The following is an 18,031-nucleotide window of genomic DNA, read 5'->3' on the forward strand; positions in this document are numbered from 1 at the left end:
TGCCCTCAATGTCAGAAAGGGAAGCATCTTGCTAAGTACTGACATTCTCAATTTGACACCGATGGCAAACGTTTGTCATTAAACTCAAAAAAGAGCGTGGGTCACCACACCTTGACACAAGTAGTGGCACCTCCTTACAGCCAATTACCCAATCAAATGGTATTGGTAACTCAGTCACTCATCCCTCAGTCAATCACTCCTCAAATGGGCCCAGCTGAATACCCTCAGGTGCACGGTTTAAATACTTTTGTCTTAGGCTGCAATGCAGGATGTGACCAGCAGTGTGGATTCTATCACCATCTGTTAAACCAGGTGGGGCAGTGATCCTCATCTCTGTGGGAGATATCCTCTGCTAATGGGCCAGCTGTTAAAACCAGGTGGGGCAGTGCTCTTTATCTTTCCACAACCCATCCTTCCTGCAGGAGATATCTCCTGTTCATGGCCATTGAGTCCCAGTGCATGACTGATAAAATTCCATCATCCCACTGGGAGATGCTCCAGCCAGGGGGAGGAGCCAAACATTTCCTACCCAGATAAAATCTGAGATTTGGAACGTCAGAGCAGCCTTTTCCACTCGATTCCAGAGGAAAGCCGGACCTTTCCACATCATCACTGGACCTTGGGAGGAAAACTGCACCTTGTACAGGAGCACTGCTCCAACTGAGCCACATCTGTCACTGCAGGAGGATGCAGCCACCATGGAATGGGACTGCTGCCAACACCCTGACTGACAGATGGGGTGTCAGGTTGGATTCTGACTCTGGCAGTGTTTTGGATTTGGTTTTTTGGGCGTTGTTATTTGTAATACTGTATTTCTATTTTAATTTCCCTAGTAAAGAACTGTTATTCCTATTCCCATATCTTTGCCTGAGAGCCCCTTGATTATCAAAATTATAATAATTTGGAGAGAGGGGTTCACATTGTGCATTTCAAGAAAATTGTCCATTTCCTGCCTTTCTTAGCAGACATTCAAAACAAGACAACTATCAAAGAAGTTTTTACCACACACAAGTGATGTGTATGATAAAAGTGATTATCATCCTGGTGAATGGCGGGAGCGGTGGAATGCTGGAGGAAAAGGAGCTGCCACCACCTCTGGGTGTGCCCCAAGTGAGTCCCAAAGAGTTGTTGCACTGGAGGAAATCGTGGCTCTGAAATCTGGGGCATTCCCAGCTCCTGGCTGCTAACAGGGGGTTTCAGACAGATCTGGAGGAAAGTCTGAACTCTGTGTTGGATGCAGAATATAGGAAAGGGGAAATAGTGGGAAAATCTTCCCTTTGAAGTCCCACAGGCAGCAAGAAGAGACACTTGGACCAGCACCACCCCAGATCAGGTCCCTCTAATGTTCCCAGGACTGCTGTTGGCTGTGCAGCCATCAGACCCAAGTCCAGCAGGCCCAGAGCTGGGTGTCCGCTCATCCAGAGCCCTGGGATCCAAACCCTGGTGGCTCACCTGAGGTTGCCCTTGTTGGTGGCGTACTTGATGTGGTTGCAGATGTAATTGAACATCCCGTGGGCCGTGGTGCAGTCCCGGGCATCGAACACCTGAAACAGGGAAGCGATTGTGGGGATGTTCCAGCTCCTGGGGCAGAGCCAGGCAGAGGAAACGCAGCACATGGAGAACTCCAGGCACCACTGTGGCTTCTCAGGGATCTAAAGCTCCACAATTACGTGTTCCCTGCCTTTGGAACACGTGGATGTGTAATCCAGCTGCCCCTTTTGCTTTGGAGAGGTGACTCATCTGCTGCTCAGGCAAAAACCTCCTCATTCCCGTGCTCCCAACCTGCTGCTGTTCCTGCCTTATCCCCCAACAATTATTGATTCTGCTCTGCTTCTCTCATCAGCACTGAGAGCTTGAACAGAACAGGTGTCAGTCAGGCCTGAGGGACAGAGAATCATGGAATCATGGAATGCTTTGGGTTGGGGCTTTTAAAGAGCATCTCATCCCGCCCCCTGCCCACAGCAGGGACACTTTCCATGATCTCAGGTTGCTTCAAGGCCCGTCCAACCTGGCCTTGGACACTTCTAGGGATGGGGCATCCATGAAAGCATTGGGAAATGAGGAGGGGAGATCAACAGAAGTGGCTGTGCCCATTCCCTGTGTGAAGCAGCCACAGGAACTGCTCAGCAGCACTGGATCTGTTCCAGGCTGCAGGAGGAGAGGACATCTCTGTACCAAGGGATTCCCTAGGGATCACTGATTTCCAATCCTGTTCAGCTTCCCTTGCCAAAAGGGCACTGAGCCGAATCCTCTCCTGCTGGATCTCAGTACTGAGGACAAACGTGTCCTGCTGCCTCTCTCCAGGTGGAGCAACAGGTTTGGAAGCAGCAGGAAAGATGCTGGAGCAGGACCCGATTTTGGAAAATGTCCCCTGGAGCACCACTTCCATTTCAGACACAGCCACCTCATCTTCCACCCCACAGACACTTTCCCAGCTCCTGCTGACATCCCAAAGCTGCTGGGAGGAGCTGTGCATGCTGAACACCTGTCCCTGGACCTGTGCTGGGATTCCCAGGTGCTGGACAGCAGGATTTGCCTCTTGAAAACCCCAGCACAGCCCTCGGCAGGAATCTCCTGGGTGTTTCTGGTGGGGTTGGTGCTGACCTGCAGCTTGGACCACTGGATCCTGCCCACACAGCGTGCCGCGTTCCTCCAGGCGTGCTTGGCTCCGTAGATCAGCTCTGTGTCCCGCAGCTGGTACGTGTCAGTGGCCTCAATCTCCTTGGTCACCTCCTCCAGCCTCTCCATGTGGGCCTTGGAGCCAGATCTGGGAAGGTTGGGAGCAGAGGAGGTGGGGGGTCAGGCAGAGGGCAGGGAATGCTGCTGCTCTCCACCTGGAATTCCTTGTTCCTACCACACCAGGGATTGTGGGATGGTTACCCCAGCTTTGGGATAACAAGGACCAGGGGGACAGGACAGGGACTTGTGCAGAGACACAACAAACACCAGCAATGAAACTCTACTCAGGAAGCAGCTGCTGATGGAGCACCAGAGGCTCCTCCTGCCATGACCTGCACATGTAGGAGATCAGATCATGGAATCATGGAATGGCCTGGGTTGGAAGGGACCTTAAAGCCCATCCAGTCCCATCCCCTGCCATGGGCAGGGACACCTTCCATCATCCCAGGCTGCTCCAATCCCTGTCCAACCTGGCCTTGGACACTTCCAGGGATCCAGGGGCAGCCACAGCTTCTCTGGGCACCCTGTGCCAGGGCCTGCCCACCCTCCCAGGGAACAATTCCCTCCCAATATCCCATCCAGCCCTGCCCTCTGGCAGTGGGAAGCCATTCCCTGTGTCCTGTCCCTCCATCCCTTGTCCCCAGTCCCTCTCCATGTTTCTTTTTGCCTCCATCAGGCACTGAAAGGCCACAATTGGGTCACCCCAAAGCTTCTGTTCTCCAGACTGAACAATCCTGGAGAGGATCATCATCTCCTCTGCCTCCAGCAGCTCCAGGTCTTTGCTGGGCTGGGCTGCAGGGCTGGAGCTCTGTGGGTGACACGTGTGACACTGGGGGCTGTGGGCTCCTGCAGGCAGCACTCACCTCTTTATGGAGGAGTAGTACTGGTCAATGAAGTCCTTGGCCAGGAGCAGCACCTCCTCCTTGGTCCTGGTGTCCTCTGCCTTGCGGACGTGGGGGCTGGGGGTCATCACAGAGCCCATGCAGATCTGCTCGGTGCACGCCGTGGCCTGAGGGGACAGGAGGGGACAGGAATGTCCTGGAGCCACTGTGGTCACCTGAGCTGGGCTAGGGCAGACAGTGATCACGTACACAGAGGGTGGTGGTGTGTGACAAACACAGCGGGACATTCCCAGCTGGCTGGGGACACTGTGATGGCACAGGTCATGTGCAGACACCTCTTGATCCAGATAATTGGAGAGATGGGATTCACCTCCCAGCCTGGCACGAAGTCAAATGCTTTCCCTTATTTATCCCAGATAGATTTCCCTCTCTCTTATTGCTCATTGTTTCAAAATTCAAACCCTACTGGAGACAAGACTGAATTCCTCCACGTCTGCATTCCCAGGTAAATCCATCTTGGAAACGCTGCCACCCACTCCACGATGCTCAGGGAATTTTGGGCAGCTCTACTCACCATGGCAGTCTTGAGGTGCAGGGTGTCGTGGAGCACAGAGCCTGTCTCCCAGTTCTTGATTTTCACGAACCGGGGGCATTTGGAAGGGCTCCCATTGTGGGTGTTCTTGGTCGGGGACTGGCGCCCGGATGGCGGCGGCTGGAAAACAGGGAATACAAGGTCAGAACTCACCAGAAAAACACAGGAAAAGGTCCCAACAACACAGGATCATGTATGGGGGGATGCCTGTGCTTAAATTCTGGGGTGATAAGGTGTATTATCCCAATATTTGGCATTATTTGGGATTCTACAATGGAGAAGCCAACTCACAACGGAATTAAGAAGTCGTGTTGGTTATGGGACAGCCAAAAGTGTGCAAAATTAGTTCAAACCAGAGGTGGAAGTGACTTGGAGAATGTTGTGTTCAAGTTTCCCAGAGGAAAACTCTCCTCCAAAATCTGTGAGATGTTTCTTCCCAAGGAGCATCACCTGCTCAGGTCTGAGCAAGCCAAAGGCACAGCTCCTCTGATACCAACGCTGGAAAGGTTGTAGGAATGAGGATGGATAAATTATCGAAGTAGAGGGGCTGCTGAATCATGAGTAGTTGGATTTCTCCAGCCTCAGTTCCCTGACACTGCCTTGGGATGAGCTCATCCAGCTCTCCTTGAGTTCTGTGCCAGCACGGGGAGAGCCTCAGCCAGCACAGAGCTTGTGAGGAGGAGAACTGGTTACAGGTGCTTCTTTTTGCACATTTTCACAGATAAAATCCCAATTTTCTGCTGTGGCCTTTACTCACCCCAAGCACTTGGAGCTCAAAGAGCCATCAGTGTGAGGACAGGGGAGTGTGCAGTGGCTCTGGGAGTCTCCCAGGAGTCAGATCTTACTCAGGGATGTAATTCCACCACTGCAACCACGGCGCTGTTGCTGCAGCTCCCCAGGGGACGCCTAAGAGCGTCCTGGCCAAAGCTGCTTGTGTTTGGCACCACTTCAAGGCTCTGCACAGCAGATCTGGGCTTGGACTGGATCTGTCCCTTCCTACAAGAATCCTGGGTGCCCCTTCTGAATTAATCTGCTTTTCTTGGAGTTGGCACTGCCTTCAGCAGAGTCCCCCCTCCTTTCTGGGGGTCCTGGGCTCCTGTCCCCGTTGCAGAGGGGCAGCAGCAGCACAAATTGAGCCTGAAGCAAAGAACCTGCACAGGGTGGGAAGAGCTCCTGGTCCAGGAGGGGAAGCAGCAGGAGCCACAGGGATGACAAAGCAGCTGAGGCTCCAGCTCTGACTCGTTCCCACCTCACCAAAGGATTGTTCTGCTTTTCCAAAGCTCAGAGAGATCAGAGCCTGGCTGATTCCTTGGTTGATGTCTGGGCTGGGCAGACACCTTTGCACTGTCCTGCTGGCATTGCCAGACTTTTTGCCCAGTTCTTGGTTTCACCATAAGCTCCAGACTTTTCTCCCCTGGAAAACAGGGATTTCAAGCACCCTGAGGCTGGCAGTGAATGCCACGCTCTGAAAACATAGTCTGGGAACAAGGGACAGAGGCTGGAGGGGAAGGTAGAGATTTACAGCCTGAATCCTCAGCAGGACCTTCTTTAGTCCTTGCAGTTTCCAAAAGCTGCTCCCTGCGCCCCCAGGCCGTGCTTCCGAGGATCTCTGACATTCCTCATGTCACAAATCCCACGATTTTCCCAAGGAGTGTGTCGAAGTCTACCCCTTGAAGCCAAATGTCCACACACCACATCTCAGCCTCTCCTCTGCATGCTGCAGAAACCAAATAAAAAACCTCATGCAGAGGTCAAACCCCGCAGTAAATAAAAAGAACCTCCTCGATTAGTCCTGGAAAAACACTATTTTAAAGCTCATTTTTTTTCAATTTTAAGGAATCCAGTCTAAATCATGGCAGTGGCAGCTCCTGATCATTTTCCCCCTTGCTTGTTTTACTCTTCCAAGAGAATGAAATCATTCTTCAGTCACCAACAGCATCCTGTGCTCCCTGACCCACCCTGAGGACCAAAGGGGACAATCTGCCACCTCCCCTCTGAGCCTGATTGCTCAGAGCAGCTCTCTGAGAGGGGCAAAACGTGCTGAAAACAGCTCAGAAATGCAACCAAAAGCAATCCTCACCTGCAGCTCCACCTGCCAGACAGAAACCGGGAGCACCAGGCAGGGAGTGTTGATTAGATCCAGCACTTTTAAATCAGAGTTTTGATCTCCTGACAAGGTGTGCTGCTAAAATCTTTCTTGCTGGAGCAGGTATGGCCCCAAAACGTGCTGGGAATGCAGATGTGGCAGTGTCCCCATCCTTGGAGCAAGTGGGGGGATGCTGGCTGCTTATCTGCCTACAGATGTTCTGCCTGCAGATGTTGTGCCTCAAACCCCCTCAAAGCTGCTCCCTTTCCCATTTTTGTCTTTTCCCTGCAGGATCTGGGTGAGCTGGAATCTTGGAATCACACAGTTATTAAGGTTGGGGAAGATTTCCAAGGTGGTTGATCCCAACCTCTGAGTGAGCACCAAGCTGTCAAGCAGAGCAGAGCACTGAGTGTCATTTCTTGGACACTTCCAGGGATTAATGGCACCCCATCAATCGGTTCCAGTGCCTGACAGCCCTTACTGGGAGGGAGATGCTGGATCCTGGGACACTGCCCTCACAGTGAACAATTCCTGTGGGCATCAGCACCAGCTCAGAGGGGTTTGTGTGTCCCTCATGGGTCACTGACACTGTGAGGCTGCCAAAGTGCATGGGAAGATCATTCCATGCAGGATTGCCAGGAGAAATGCACCCAGCCCTGGGCCCAGCAGAGGAAGGACCAGAGGAGATGCTCCAAGGGCTGGAGCTCCTCAGCTCTGGAGCCAGGCTGGGAGAGCTGGGGGTGCTCACCTGGAGAAGGATCCAGGAACACCTCAGAGCCCCTTCCAGCACCTAAAGGGGCTCCAGGAGAGCTGGAGAGGGACAAGGGATGGAGGGACAGGACAGGACAGGACACAGGGAATGGTTTCCCACTCTCAGAGGGCAGGGCTGGATGGGATATGGGATGGAATTGTTCCCTGGGAGGTCAGTGACATGTTGGAGGTCACACAGCCACATCCAGGAGCAGCTGTGCAGAGAAGCCAGAGGAGCCTGGGAGGGAGCTGTGTGTGAGTTTGTGTGTGTGTGCCTTCCCTGCACGCCCAAACCGGAGCCAAACATTCCCCGCCGCTGTGCCAGGGATGCTGCGTGAGATCTTTTCATGTTCTAATGAGGCAGCTGGGATCTCGGTGACTCAGGAGAGGGACAAGGCGAGCGACAACTGCGGCACACGCGTTATGCAAACAGCTTCCAGCCGGAGTGTGCCGGCACTCGGGGGCTCCGGAGCTGTCTGCTCCTGCAGGAACAGCACACCCGGCCCTGCTGGGGGCTCCTGGGGACACGAGGACAGCGGACATCTCCCGTTCCGGGCTCTGCAGCTCCTCACCCTGCCAGGGGAGCGCTCGGGGAGTCCCACCGGCGGCAGCAGCGGCATCCAGGTCGTGGATTTATTCCCGTGCTGACATTTCCTTCCAGACTGCATCAACCCCAAGCGTGTCCTTTGCCTTTGGACAGCCGCAAATCAGCCTCACAAGCTGCTCTGAGCCGCGTCCCCCGAGAGCTACACGGGCACAGAGCTGCTCACAAATCAGACCCTGGTGACTGAAACAGGACCTGGTGCAGCCACGGCATCCTCAGGGTTAGAGGGATTGGGCTCCTGGGAAACCAGCAAAAAACACCGTGTGGTTTTGTAAAAAATAACAGAGGCACGGGGATCGATGCCCAGCGGGGCTTTCAGCACCTTATTACGAGCCTCAGTGAGCATTCGCCACCTGGCCAAGTGAATCCACCCAATGCTGCTTGAAAAAACCGAGGAAAGTTCCCACTTGGCTTGACTTTCCCCTGTGTTAATAGTATTTATTGCTGCTTGAAAGAAGTTCAGCTGCCTTGACTGCACACAGCCCCGGGGAACGGCTGGGGGGAAAACCACACTGCTTCCAGAAAAGGAGGCGTAAGGATTCGGGGATAAGAAGGATAAAAAGAAAGCTGTGCATCCAGAGAAAAAAAAAATAATAAAGAGTTTAATAGCAGCTTAAGACTGGCGGTTTTGGCAGCCCCAGCACAGACAGAAATTAAGCTCTGCACACAGAAGGTTATAAAGTGCTTATAGTAACAGACACGGACACGCACGGGGCTTAGCAAAGGAGGCAGCAAGACAGGGTCTGAACAGAGCTGGGGCAAAGGCAGAGCAGCACTGACCTGTCCTGAGCTCAGGATCCCTGCACACTGCATTATCCATGTGCTGGGACTGGGAGAGCAGCACTGACCCATCCCTGAGCTCAGGATCCCTGCCACACTGCATTATCCATGTGCTGCCCATGTTGGGGACATCCCCCCCACCCCCGAGGCTGCTGGGACACCTGGCCATGGTCCTGAGGTGAGGGAGGGTGGAAATGGATCCCAGCTGCACCTCAGCACCCAGCCAGGCTGGTTACAGCCCTGCAGTGTGGTCAGGGCTATCCCAGTGCCCTGTGGGCATCAGCACAGGGACACCTGGACACTCCCAAGTGTGCTCCAGGTGTGTCCCCCGTGGGTCTCTGACACTGGAAAAGTGCATGGGAAGATCATTCCATGCAGGACTGCCAGGAGAAATGCATCCAGCTCTGGAGCCCAGCATAGGAAGGACCTGGAGCTGCTGGAGGGAGTCCAGAGGAGGCCACAAAGATGCTCCAAGGGCTGGAGCCCCTCTGCTCTGGAGCCAGGCTGGGAGAGTTGGGCATGCTCACATGGAGATGGATCCAGGGAGAGCTCAGAGCCCCTGCCAGGGCATAAAGGGGCTCCAGGAGAGCTGGAGAGGGACTGGGGACAAGGGCTGGAGGGACAGGACACAGGGAATGGCTTCCCACTGCCAGAGGGCAGGGCTGGATGGGATATTGGGAAGGAATTGTTCCCTGGGAGGGTGGGCAGGCCCTGGCACAGGGTGCCCAGAGAAGCTGTGGCTGCCCCTGGATGCCTGGGGGTGTCCAAGGCCAGGTTGGACATTGGGATTGGAGCAGCCTGGGACAGTGGGAGGGAGGTGATCCCATGGCAGGGAGGTGATCTCCAGTCTGGTCCCTCAGGTCCTGCCCTGGATAATCCCATCAGGGAGACCCTTCAGCCCAAGCACTGCCAGAGCTCAGGCATGTCATGTTTTCCCTGAGGTGATCTTGGTGGCCTGGCAGGGTCTGCCTGACGTCTCTGGCTTCGCTACAAACGTGGAGTTAATCTGCTCTTGGCAAGGGAGCCTGAGAATTTATGGCTGTGGAGTGTGAGGAGATGAAAAGGCACCGTGGAAGCTTTATGTGAAGTGCTCTATTGAGTTACCATCAGATGAATCCAAAGGACTTTAATGATGCAGCTTGGCCTGGTGCCACCAGAAGGGATCACATTCCCCAGGGAGGCCTCAGCCTCCTGCTCCTGGCTGGGCTCCCATCCCACGTCAGCCCTCGCATGGAGAGCATCATCCAGTGACCTCCTGAACCTTCAGCTCCCGGCCCCAGTGGGATCCATCCCCTCCAGCTCTTGGGATCTAATACCCATTGTCCCTGCAGGTTCTTTGTGCTGTGACAACCCACCAGGATGGGTCCCATTCCCACAAACCCTGGGAATTTGGGTTTCCCACCCCAAGCAGCCCCAGCCATGAGCTCTTACCTGCTCTGCTTCAGAGTAGGGGTTGTTCAGGACCACGGGGACATTGCTCTTCCCCCACAGGTCCCCCAGGACACGATCGTTCTCCATCCGAGCTGGCAGAGCTTTCTGGGGATTGTTCTCCCCTTCCCTGAAACTGAAGGGTTAAAAATCACATGGGTCCCTGGGTGCTGGGACCATGGGCACAGGTCCTGCTCCAGCTGATTCCCACAGGAGCCAAATCTTGGCCGCTGCCCCGCGGGAAGGAAGGAAAGGCTGAGCCTCGGCCAAGGCGATGAATCAACGAGGTGAGGACAACCCAAACACAATGGAAATTCCACCTCAGAGCACAGGAAAGCCCTGTCCCCACACTGGCTCTACAACAGAGCCTCTACACCCCAAAACCCGAGCTGGAACCCTGGGAAAACAAGCACAGGGATGGGGAAGGGAGGCTGGAAAAGCAGACGGAGTGTGCAGAGCAGCTCGGTGCTCATGAGCAGGGAGGAGGAAAAAAAAACCCAGAACAAACAGGAGGCTCCCAGGAGCTCTCTCTCCTCTCCCTGACCTTTGCAGATGCTGTGAGTGGAAGTGATTTCAGCCAAGCAAACTGCTGGAGTGCCCCTGGAATTGCTGGGGATGAGGGGAAGGCTGGGGACTGAGGACAGCCCAGTGCTGGCTGCCCTGGCCCATGCGGTGACACTGGAGTAACTCAGGTTTAACTCACCCCCCACACACGTTTTGGAATGTGGGAGAGGCTCTGGAACACCACTCGAGCAACAAAACCTCTGCCATGTGAGCCCTCTCCATGGGAAAACCAAACAGGGTTTGGAGATGTGACATTCAGACAGGCAGGAGGTGCCACCTGTGTCACCAGCACAGGCCACAGAGGGAAGGGCTGGGCTGAGCAGGGGCACAGGCACTGAAGAAATGCCCTCTGGAATTGTTCTGCTCCTGCTGTCAGTCCTTAAAAGTCTTCCAGATGCCACTGAATCAATAATGAGACTTCTCATTAACGGTGGCAGGCTTTGGGCACTGACCAAAGTAGGACACTTGCACCCAAGGCATAAATCACACCAACAGCATGCTCGTGATTCAATTGCAGGAAGACAAATAAATACAAATAAATTCGGTTTCACAGTCCTTGAACTCCTTTAGCTTAAGGAAAAGACTTCATTTAAAGAGCATAGCATCTCCTTGTGCATTTTCTGTCATTTTTCTGCTTTCACAGAGCCGTGCTCAGCTGCCAAAATATTTCCCTGGGCTCTGGCCCCCTTCCAATCATTGGAAAGTGGCCACCTTGGTGCAAATGAGGAGGCACAGGTGCCTAAAGGCCTTTTTTCTGGGATTTCTGTGCCCCTCCAGGCCATGACCTGGCACCTAGAGGATGTGAAAGGGTTTCAATCAGATAGAACACAAGAAACCCCACCCACAGCACCTCAGCCAAAAGCAACAGATCCCAATCTCTGCTGCAGGTGGTGGTGATCCGCAAGATCCCAAAATCCACAGGGATCCACACAGATCCCGGGGACAGGGACAGCCACAATCCCACTGTGCCCAACCCAAAGGGCAAGCTCAGGGTCTCCTGGCCAGTCCCCACCCCAGTAATCCCCAGCAGCCAGGCAGGGAATTAGCAGGATGACACTGCAGCCGATCTGGCTGTCCCCTCTGAGTGAGCCCAGCTGGCAAATCTCCTGGAGAACTCTCATTTCCAGGGCTGCACATCCCTGCCCTCCTGCCCTGACCCCCATCGAGCCAGGGGACACAGAGCCAGGTCAGCACAGGGACACTGAGCTCGGGGAGTCACCTCCAGCAGGCACCAGCCCCAGCTGCTGCCCCTCCAAAACCCAGACAGAAGCACTGAACCCATCCTGCAGCTTGGGACATGGAGAGGGAACCCACTGCCAAACCCTGCAGGAGCTCACAGGAGAAGTTTGGGATCAGCCAGAGATGCCAGAGGCAGCTCCAAAGGGATGCTGCTCCCAGAGAAATGTGTGCAGGGCCAGCACAGGGGAAGCTGGGAGAGGGAACCACGAGCAGCAGCAGCAGCAGCTGGAGATGTTGGAATGTGGGATCTTGTGTGCACAGCAGCAAAGCCATAAATGTTGGCAGCTGGAGAAATCCCAGGTGTGGAATTAAACTGGGTATTAATTTGGGTGTTTTGGGATTTACAGAGATTGCTCCTATTCCTTGGCCTCGAGCACCACGTGACAGTGTCCTGAGGGCCAGGGACATCCAGGTGGGAATTACCTGGCTGCTCCACATCCCTTGCATGTCTGCAGGTGTGGCAGAGCAGGATTCGTGCTGCTGTTCCCTATGGATTCACGGCTGCATGAGCACAGCAGTGAGGGGCTGACCCTGCTGGAAAAAGCTCTTGTGGAAAAGCACAGTGAAGCGTGGCTATGACAAAGCCACCAGGGTGACCTGGGGTGTTCCTGCTGCTGTGCCTGGCCAGGGGCTGCCCTGGGACCAGACCTCCCCCGGATGGGGCTGCCCAGAAGGATCCGGCTCTGTCCTTTTGGAGAGAGGCAGGGAGAGAAAAGCCCATTCAGAGCAGCCAGACCTCACCCCCGTCCGAGCACAGATGGGGGAATAAAAATAAAAACCATCAATTGCTTCATTTTGCAAATATTTCCTGCCCCTTGCTTGTAAGGGCCTTGTTTGCGAGCTGGGACTGGAACAGGATTTTTGGGATGAGTTATTTTCCTCTCTTGCTGTGGCTGCTCCAGCCCCCAGAGGCACAGGGTGTGCTGGCACATCCCTGGGAGGATGTCACAGCTCGAGGAGGCTGAGGGGGGACAGCCACGACACCATGGCCCAGATCAGCCCCTGGATCATGTTTCCAAATGGATTTTATCCACAGGAGAGCCCAAAGGGCTGTTCTGGTGGGCACTGGAGAGGGCACAGCTCCCTCCAGGGAGCCAGGCTGGACATCCCAGGGATCTGCCCTGGCACAGCAGGGAGAGAGGAGCTGGCTGCTCTCCTTGGAGAACTCCAGGCAGGTTGGAGGGGGCTTGGAGCACCCTGGGGCAGTGGAAGGTGGCCCTGCCCATGGCAGGGGATGGAACAGGAGGAGCTTTAAGGTCTTTTCCAACCCAAACCATTCCATGAGATTTTTTATATCCCCATTTTGATGTCTTTGAGGAGCTGGAAGCAATGGTGAAGATGGAGGCCCCTGATTGGATGAACTGTCCCAAAAGGCAGATCCAGGTATCCCTCTCTGAGCACTCCCAGATCCAATACACACTCTCAGCCAGATCTCTTGGATCCAGAGAGATCCAAAGCCCTGTTTGAAGGGTTTTTCTGTTCTGAAAGCCAAATCTGATGCTTTAAAAAGGAAAGAGGAATCCTGCCCTCCCCCACTGGTGGCAGGCAGAGCCTGGGATGCTGCCTCCCCTTGGAAAGAGCATCTGGCTGTTTGGAGAAATGAGAGGCACCACTGTTTTCTTTTGACTAATTTGATGATGTTGCAGTGCTCCGAGTGATGAAGCAGCAGGGAAGTTGCTGAGACAGCCCTTTCAGAAATTTCTCCAAAGCTTTTCCAAAAAGAAATTAAAGGGGGGAAAAAAAGAGCAAAAGGGAAGTTTGTCAGTTTGTCACTTGGCTCCTTTGAATTTCCTTGGCAGAAGGATCGCTCTGGCTTCCCAGGCAGAGAGCAGACAGCCCTGGCTGCTGCCACCCCAGTTTGGATGGATGGTAAGGATGGCAGTGCCCACACCTCGGGTGGCAGCTCTGGTGGCACTAAGAACATCATTTCTTCCTTCCAGGCCCTTCTCCTGGAATTCCTGAGCCTGGGGCTGTGTGGGGAGCTCACACCTCGGGAGAGAAATCCCTTCTTCTTACCTCATTCCCTGATTTCTCCTCGGGAATGGCTGCACTTGCAGTGCTCCTCCTTCCAGAGCCTGGGGCTGGGATAAGCAGCTCTTGCCTCACCTTTGTTTGCCCCTTGAAAAACCACATTCCAGAGGGCATGGCATCCTCAGAGATTAAAAATCCCATGCTTCCTTCTCTGGGGTAGTTGGAAAACTGTGCTGGCTGCAGGGTGGAGGGTGCAGCAAGGCCTGGACAACAGCAGAGGGGGAGGGATGGGGCAGCAGAGGGGATTTGTGCAGAGCTCAGGAAGGAAGAGGCAATTTGGAAGGAATAACTCCAAAAGTTGGGATGCCAGGGTGGGAACTGCAGGGTGATCCAAGCAAGGAACAAACAGAGAGGGGACGTGGGTCAGCAGGGAAGGAGGAGCACAAAAGCCTCGGGAAGAACCTGTGGAACGATCTGGAGAAGATCCTGCAGCCTCAGAGAGTCAGGAATGTGCCCAGTGCTGGGATCAGGGACTAATGAGCCGAGCAAGCTGTGGCCCCAGGGAGTCTGTGAAATATGAGGCTGGAAAATGCCTTTGAGGAGGCACTGACACATAAAGACCTGGGAACAGATCCAAGCAGTCCCAAAGTGCCACCAGCACAGCTCAAAATTCAACCAGCATGGAGCTGCAGCTGCCACTCCTGTCCCTTCCCAGCCACTCCCAATGAGCACCTGCAGGATTCCAGGGGATTCCTGAAGAACAGCACAGCCCAGGTGTGCTGGAATCACACATGGATCTCCTGCAGGATCCCACCTGGGCCACGGGTTTGTCTGCTGGGGTCACCAACAAGGACAAGGGCTGTCCCATCCCGAGGGCTGCAAGGAGCAGCACAGAGGGGAGGGGTGATCTGGGGACTACTCTGATGTGTTTGGGGGGAATATGGGATATATCTGGGGGAATATGGGATATATCTGGGGGGAGTATGGGATATATCTGGTTGGAATATGGGCTATATCTGGTTGGAATATGGGATATATCTGGGTGGAATATGTGTTTTCCAGGCACTGGATCAATGCCCAAGTATGAGTGATGAGGAAGAATCCTTGGCTGAGGGAGCAGGGGAAAGATGTTCCCTGCCAGAGCTCCCTGCACCCATTTCCAGAGTGGCATCAATGGGGTAATTGCAGGGAACCTTCTCCTTTCCAAGGTTTGAAAGTTTTGTGTCCAAGTGCAGAAGAATGAAAACAGATCAGAAATGCAAATGAAATGTTTTGAGCAACACAAAGAGATTTTGGCGATCCTGAGGATGGTGGGAGGAAGAGAATTTTCTCTTTGGGAACAGCAAAATTATGGGGTTTGTTCCAAGGCAAGCTGGAGCCTGAAACCTTGAAACCTTTCCTGAACTGAATTCCTGCTCTCAGCACGCTTCTCCCTCTCGGGGCTGCTGTTTGGACTGAAACTGCCATGTTTCCATCATGCTGCTCATGTCATGGAAGAGACCTGGGCAGGAAAATAAACCCTGGCAACTCAGTGGGGAGGGGGGGAAGGAGGAGGGAAGATGGGACCTGACAATCTCCCCAGAGCTCTGAGGGAAAAACAGACCTGGGTTCGCTGGCAGGGAGTGAATCAAACTCTATTTTTGCTTCCTAGCCCACGGTGAGCCTCATGGCAGAAATGCCAGCTCTCATCATACCTTGAGCCCCACATCCAGGCTCCCTTTTCCTTTGCAGATGGCCTGAGCTGAGGAGCAGCCGTGGCCACGGCCATGGACACGCCCTGAGAGCACACGGTGGGAGGAACAGCCAGCAAGGAGAATTCCCTTGGGGAATGCAGACCATGGGGGCAGGGGATGGAGAGGAACTGATTGTGTCCTCAAAGCAAACTTGGGATCAATCAATGAATCAATCAATCACAGGATGGATTGGAAGGGACCTTAGAGAACATCCAGTCCTATCCCTGCCACGGCCAGGGACACCTTCCACTGTCCCAGGCTGCTCCAACCTGGCCTTGGACACTTCCAGGGATCCAGGGGCAGCCACAGCTTCTCTGGGCACCCTGTGCCAGACCCTCCCTACCCTCCCAGGGAACAATTCCTTCCCAATATCCCATCATCCCTGCCCTCTGGCAGTGGGAATCCATTCCCCTTCTCCTGTCCCTCCATGCTGCTATAAGAAATTCCTCTCTATCTTTCTTTTAGGCTCCCTTCCAGTTTTCCTTGGAAGCAACACTGGAGAGAGGAGTTGGAAGCCCAAAGCATCAGGTGTAGTTTGAATTGTTTTTGCCAAAGCCCATCTTGAGGAAGAAGTTTTTGGCTCAGCCTTGTGCCATTCCTGGGAATGCTGTCACAGCTCTGACAAAGCGTCACAGGCTGGGAAGGTCAGCACCAGGAAAAGAGGAGACAGAACAGGATTCATCCCAAACCCATCATCTCCAGCTGGATCAACAGCCAAATAGTCCAGGCTGGAGCTGCCCAGCTCAACCTTGAGCGAGGTTTTGCTCCCTCCTGGGTGCAGGCAGAGCTCAATTCCTGCCCTACTCCTGCCTGGAGAAGTCACGGGAGCTGCATCCATCTGAAAAGGCTCACTGGGGTTTTTCTGGCATTTCCTTGGCATCGACCAAACTCTCCCCAGTCACCACTCCCCGTTATTCCCTGACCTTCCTGCACTTCTCCTGCCTTCCAAGAAACCTTGGAGTGTAGGAGACCTTCAGGATGCCCCTGCTCTGTGTGAGCCCGAGCTGAGGAGATGAATCATCCCCAGCCCCATCCCACAGAAATGCCCTTTGCCCTGCATGGCAGCTCCTGACAGCTTCTCCCCACAGCAAATCCTCCCTGCATCTCTGCTCCAGCCTGGCTCTTCTCCCTCACGCAGAGTCGTTCCACAAGGGCCAGGTGGCAGCTTTTCATCAAGCAGGAGAATTTGACTGAAAAGTGGATTTTCATCCCAAAGTATAGAGAGGTTTTATTAGGATATTGAGGGGAAAAAAAATAAATTGGTGAAGTCCCCACTTTGCTGCTTCAAGGTGCTTCAGTTTAAGTGAAATCAAAGCATTTCTGTTTAAGCTCTGAATAGAAGAGACTCCATGAAGCAAAACCACGATTTTCACCCCTCCCTATGGCTGGAGCAGAATTTCCTTGGAGATCCTGCAGCCATGGTTTGAAGGGTGAGGATGTACCTTGTACAATCCCAATGTTTGGCTTTGTGTCCTCTGAGGGCTTTGCTGGGCTGTGACCCCCAGGTCTCTGAGCTAAACCAGAGGGGATTTTCAAGCCCCCCTGCACATTTTGCATCCAGTCATGACCCTTTCAATGTCTCAATTCTTAAACCAAGCTTTCCTAGGCTGGGCTGGTGCTGGATCAAAGCATGCACAGTCCAGACAGGATTTTGGAGAGCATTTTGGGCTCAGGGGGTTAAATCACTTCCCATTGCACAGCAGATTTTCAGATTTTCCAAATTCCAAGTGAACAGGACCTGGAGAGTCCCTGTGGTGGGGAGGGGATGGCAGGAAGGACACTCAGACACCAGCACCAAGCCCAGCTGATATTTTTTCCCTCTGACTCAGTGTGAGCACCCTAACAAGCTTTGTACTGTGTCCTCCATGGGAAATAGGAATAAACTGGGAGAGCAGGAACGACATGAAAACAACTGAAAATAAAACAAGGAAGGTGGAAAACACAGGGGGTGTGGGTGGGACTGGGATGGGAGCGAGCGGGAGCTCAGCCTTGGCTGGGAGCCCACAGGGGGAAACCTGCTGTGGCTCCCTCCTCTTGTTCCTGATAAAGAAAAATGAACACTTTTTTTTTTTTTTTTCTGTTTTTCTAAGAAGTGTCTACAGCAAGAGAACCTGAAATTACAGAGAACTTGAAATTACAGATCTTTCCGTGGCTGAGCCGCAGATCTGCAGCTCCAGCAAATCTTTGGGGCTTTTCCAGCCAGTCAATAAGGGAGGGCAGCCACAACCTGCTGCAGCTCTTGACACTGCTAAAACGTGTTTGGGGACTTGGGGAAAAGCAACAGGAAAAGGCAACCTACCAGTGTTAATGAACGGTCAGGAGGAGAGGGAGCTGGTCCTGAAAAAACTCAGCTCCAAACAACAGCTTTGTAAAGCAGGTACTGAAAAACCCAGCTCCAAACAACAGCCTTGTAAAGCTGATCCTGAAAAAACCCAGCTCCAAACAACAGCTTTGTAAAGCTGGTCCTGAAAAAATCCAGCTCCAAACAACAGCTTTGTAAATCTGGTCCTGAAAATACCCAGCTCCAAACAACAGCTTTGTAAAGCAGGTACTGAAAAACCCAGCTCCAAACAACAGCTTTGTAAAGCAGGGAGGGTCCCGGGGAGCTGCTCCGGAGCAATGTGCTACAGGTCAGGGAAATGCTCAGGAAAATCGGGAGCTGTCCCAGTTTTCCCCCCTCGACAGGACAAGGGACAAGCGTTGTCCATGTCCCCACCCATGCACACAAGGCCTGGAACAGCGATCTGGCTCTAAAGGAGTAGG

General features: G+C 53.6%; 1 protein-coding gene across 5 annotated transcripts in view; it reads right to left on the bottom strand.

Moving 5' to 3' along the window:
• The window catches only part of NOS1 (nitric oxide synthase 1), a 73,363-nt gene that overhangs the window by 26,562 nt on the left and 28,770 nt on the right, over positions 1–18,031 (bottom strand). For all 5 annotated transcript variants that reach the window (XR_004419662.2, XM_033075610.1, XM_033075607.2 and 2 more), the window contains exons 3-7: positions 9,765–9,897; positions 4,096–4,233; positions 3,543–3,688; positions 2,605–2,767; positions 1,453–1,544 (exon numbers count right to left, since the gene is read on the bottom strand). Coding sequence is in view for 4 of the 5 variants with exons in the window: in XM_033075610.1 (XP_032931501.1) it covers positions 1,453–1,544; positions 2,605–2,767; positions 3,543–3,688; positions 4,096–4,233; positions 9,765–9,897 (672 nt within the window). In the remaining variant the exon portion in view is untranslated. The remainder of the gene's footprint in view (positions 1–1,452; positions 1,545–2,604; positions 2,768–3,542; positions 3,689–4,095; positions 4,234–9,764; positions 9,898–18,031) is intronic.

The sequence above is a fragment of the Catharus ustulatus genome, chromosome 18 (assembly GCF_009819885.2).
Source record: "Catharus ustulatus isolate bCatUst1 chromosome 18, bCatUst1.pri.v2, whole genome shotgun sequence".
NCBI classification, from domain to species: Eukaryota; Metazoa; Chordata; class Aves; order Passeriformes; family Turdidae; genus Catharus; species Catharus ustulatus.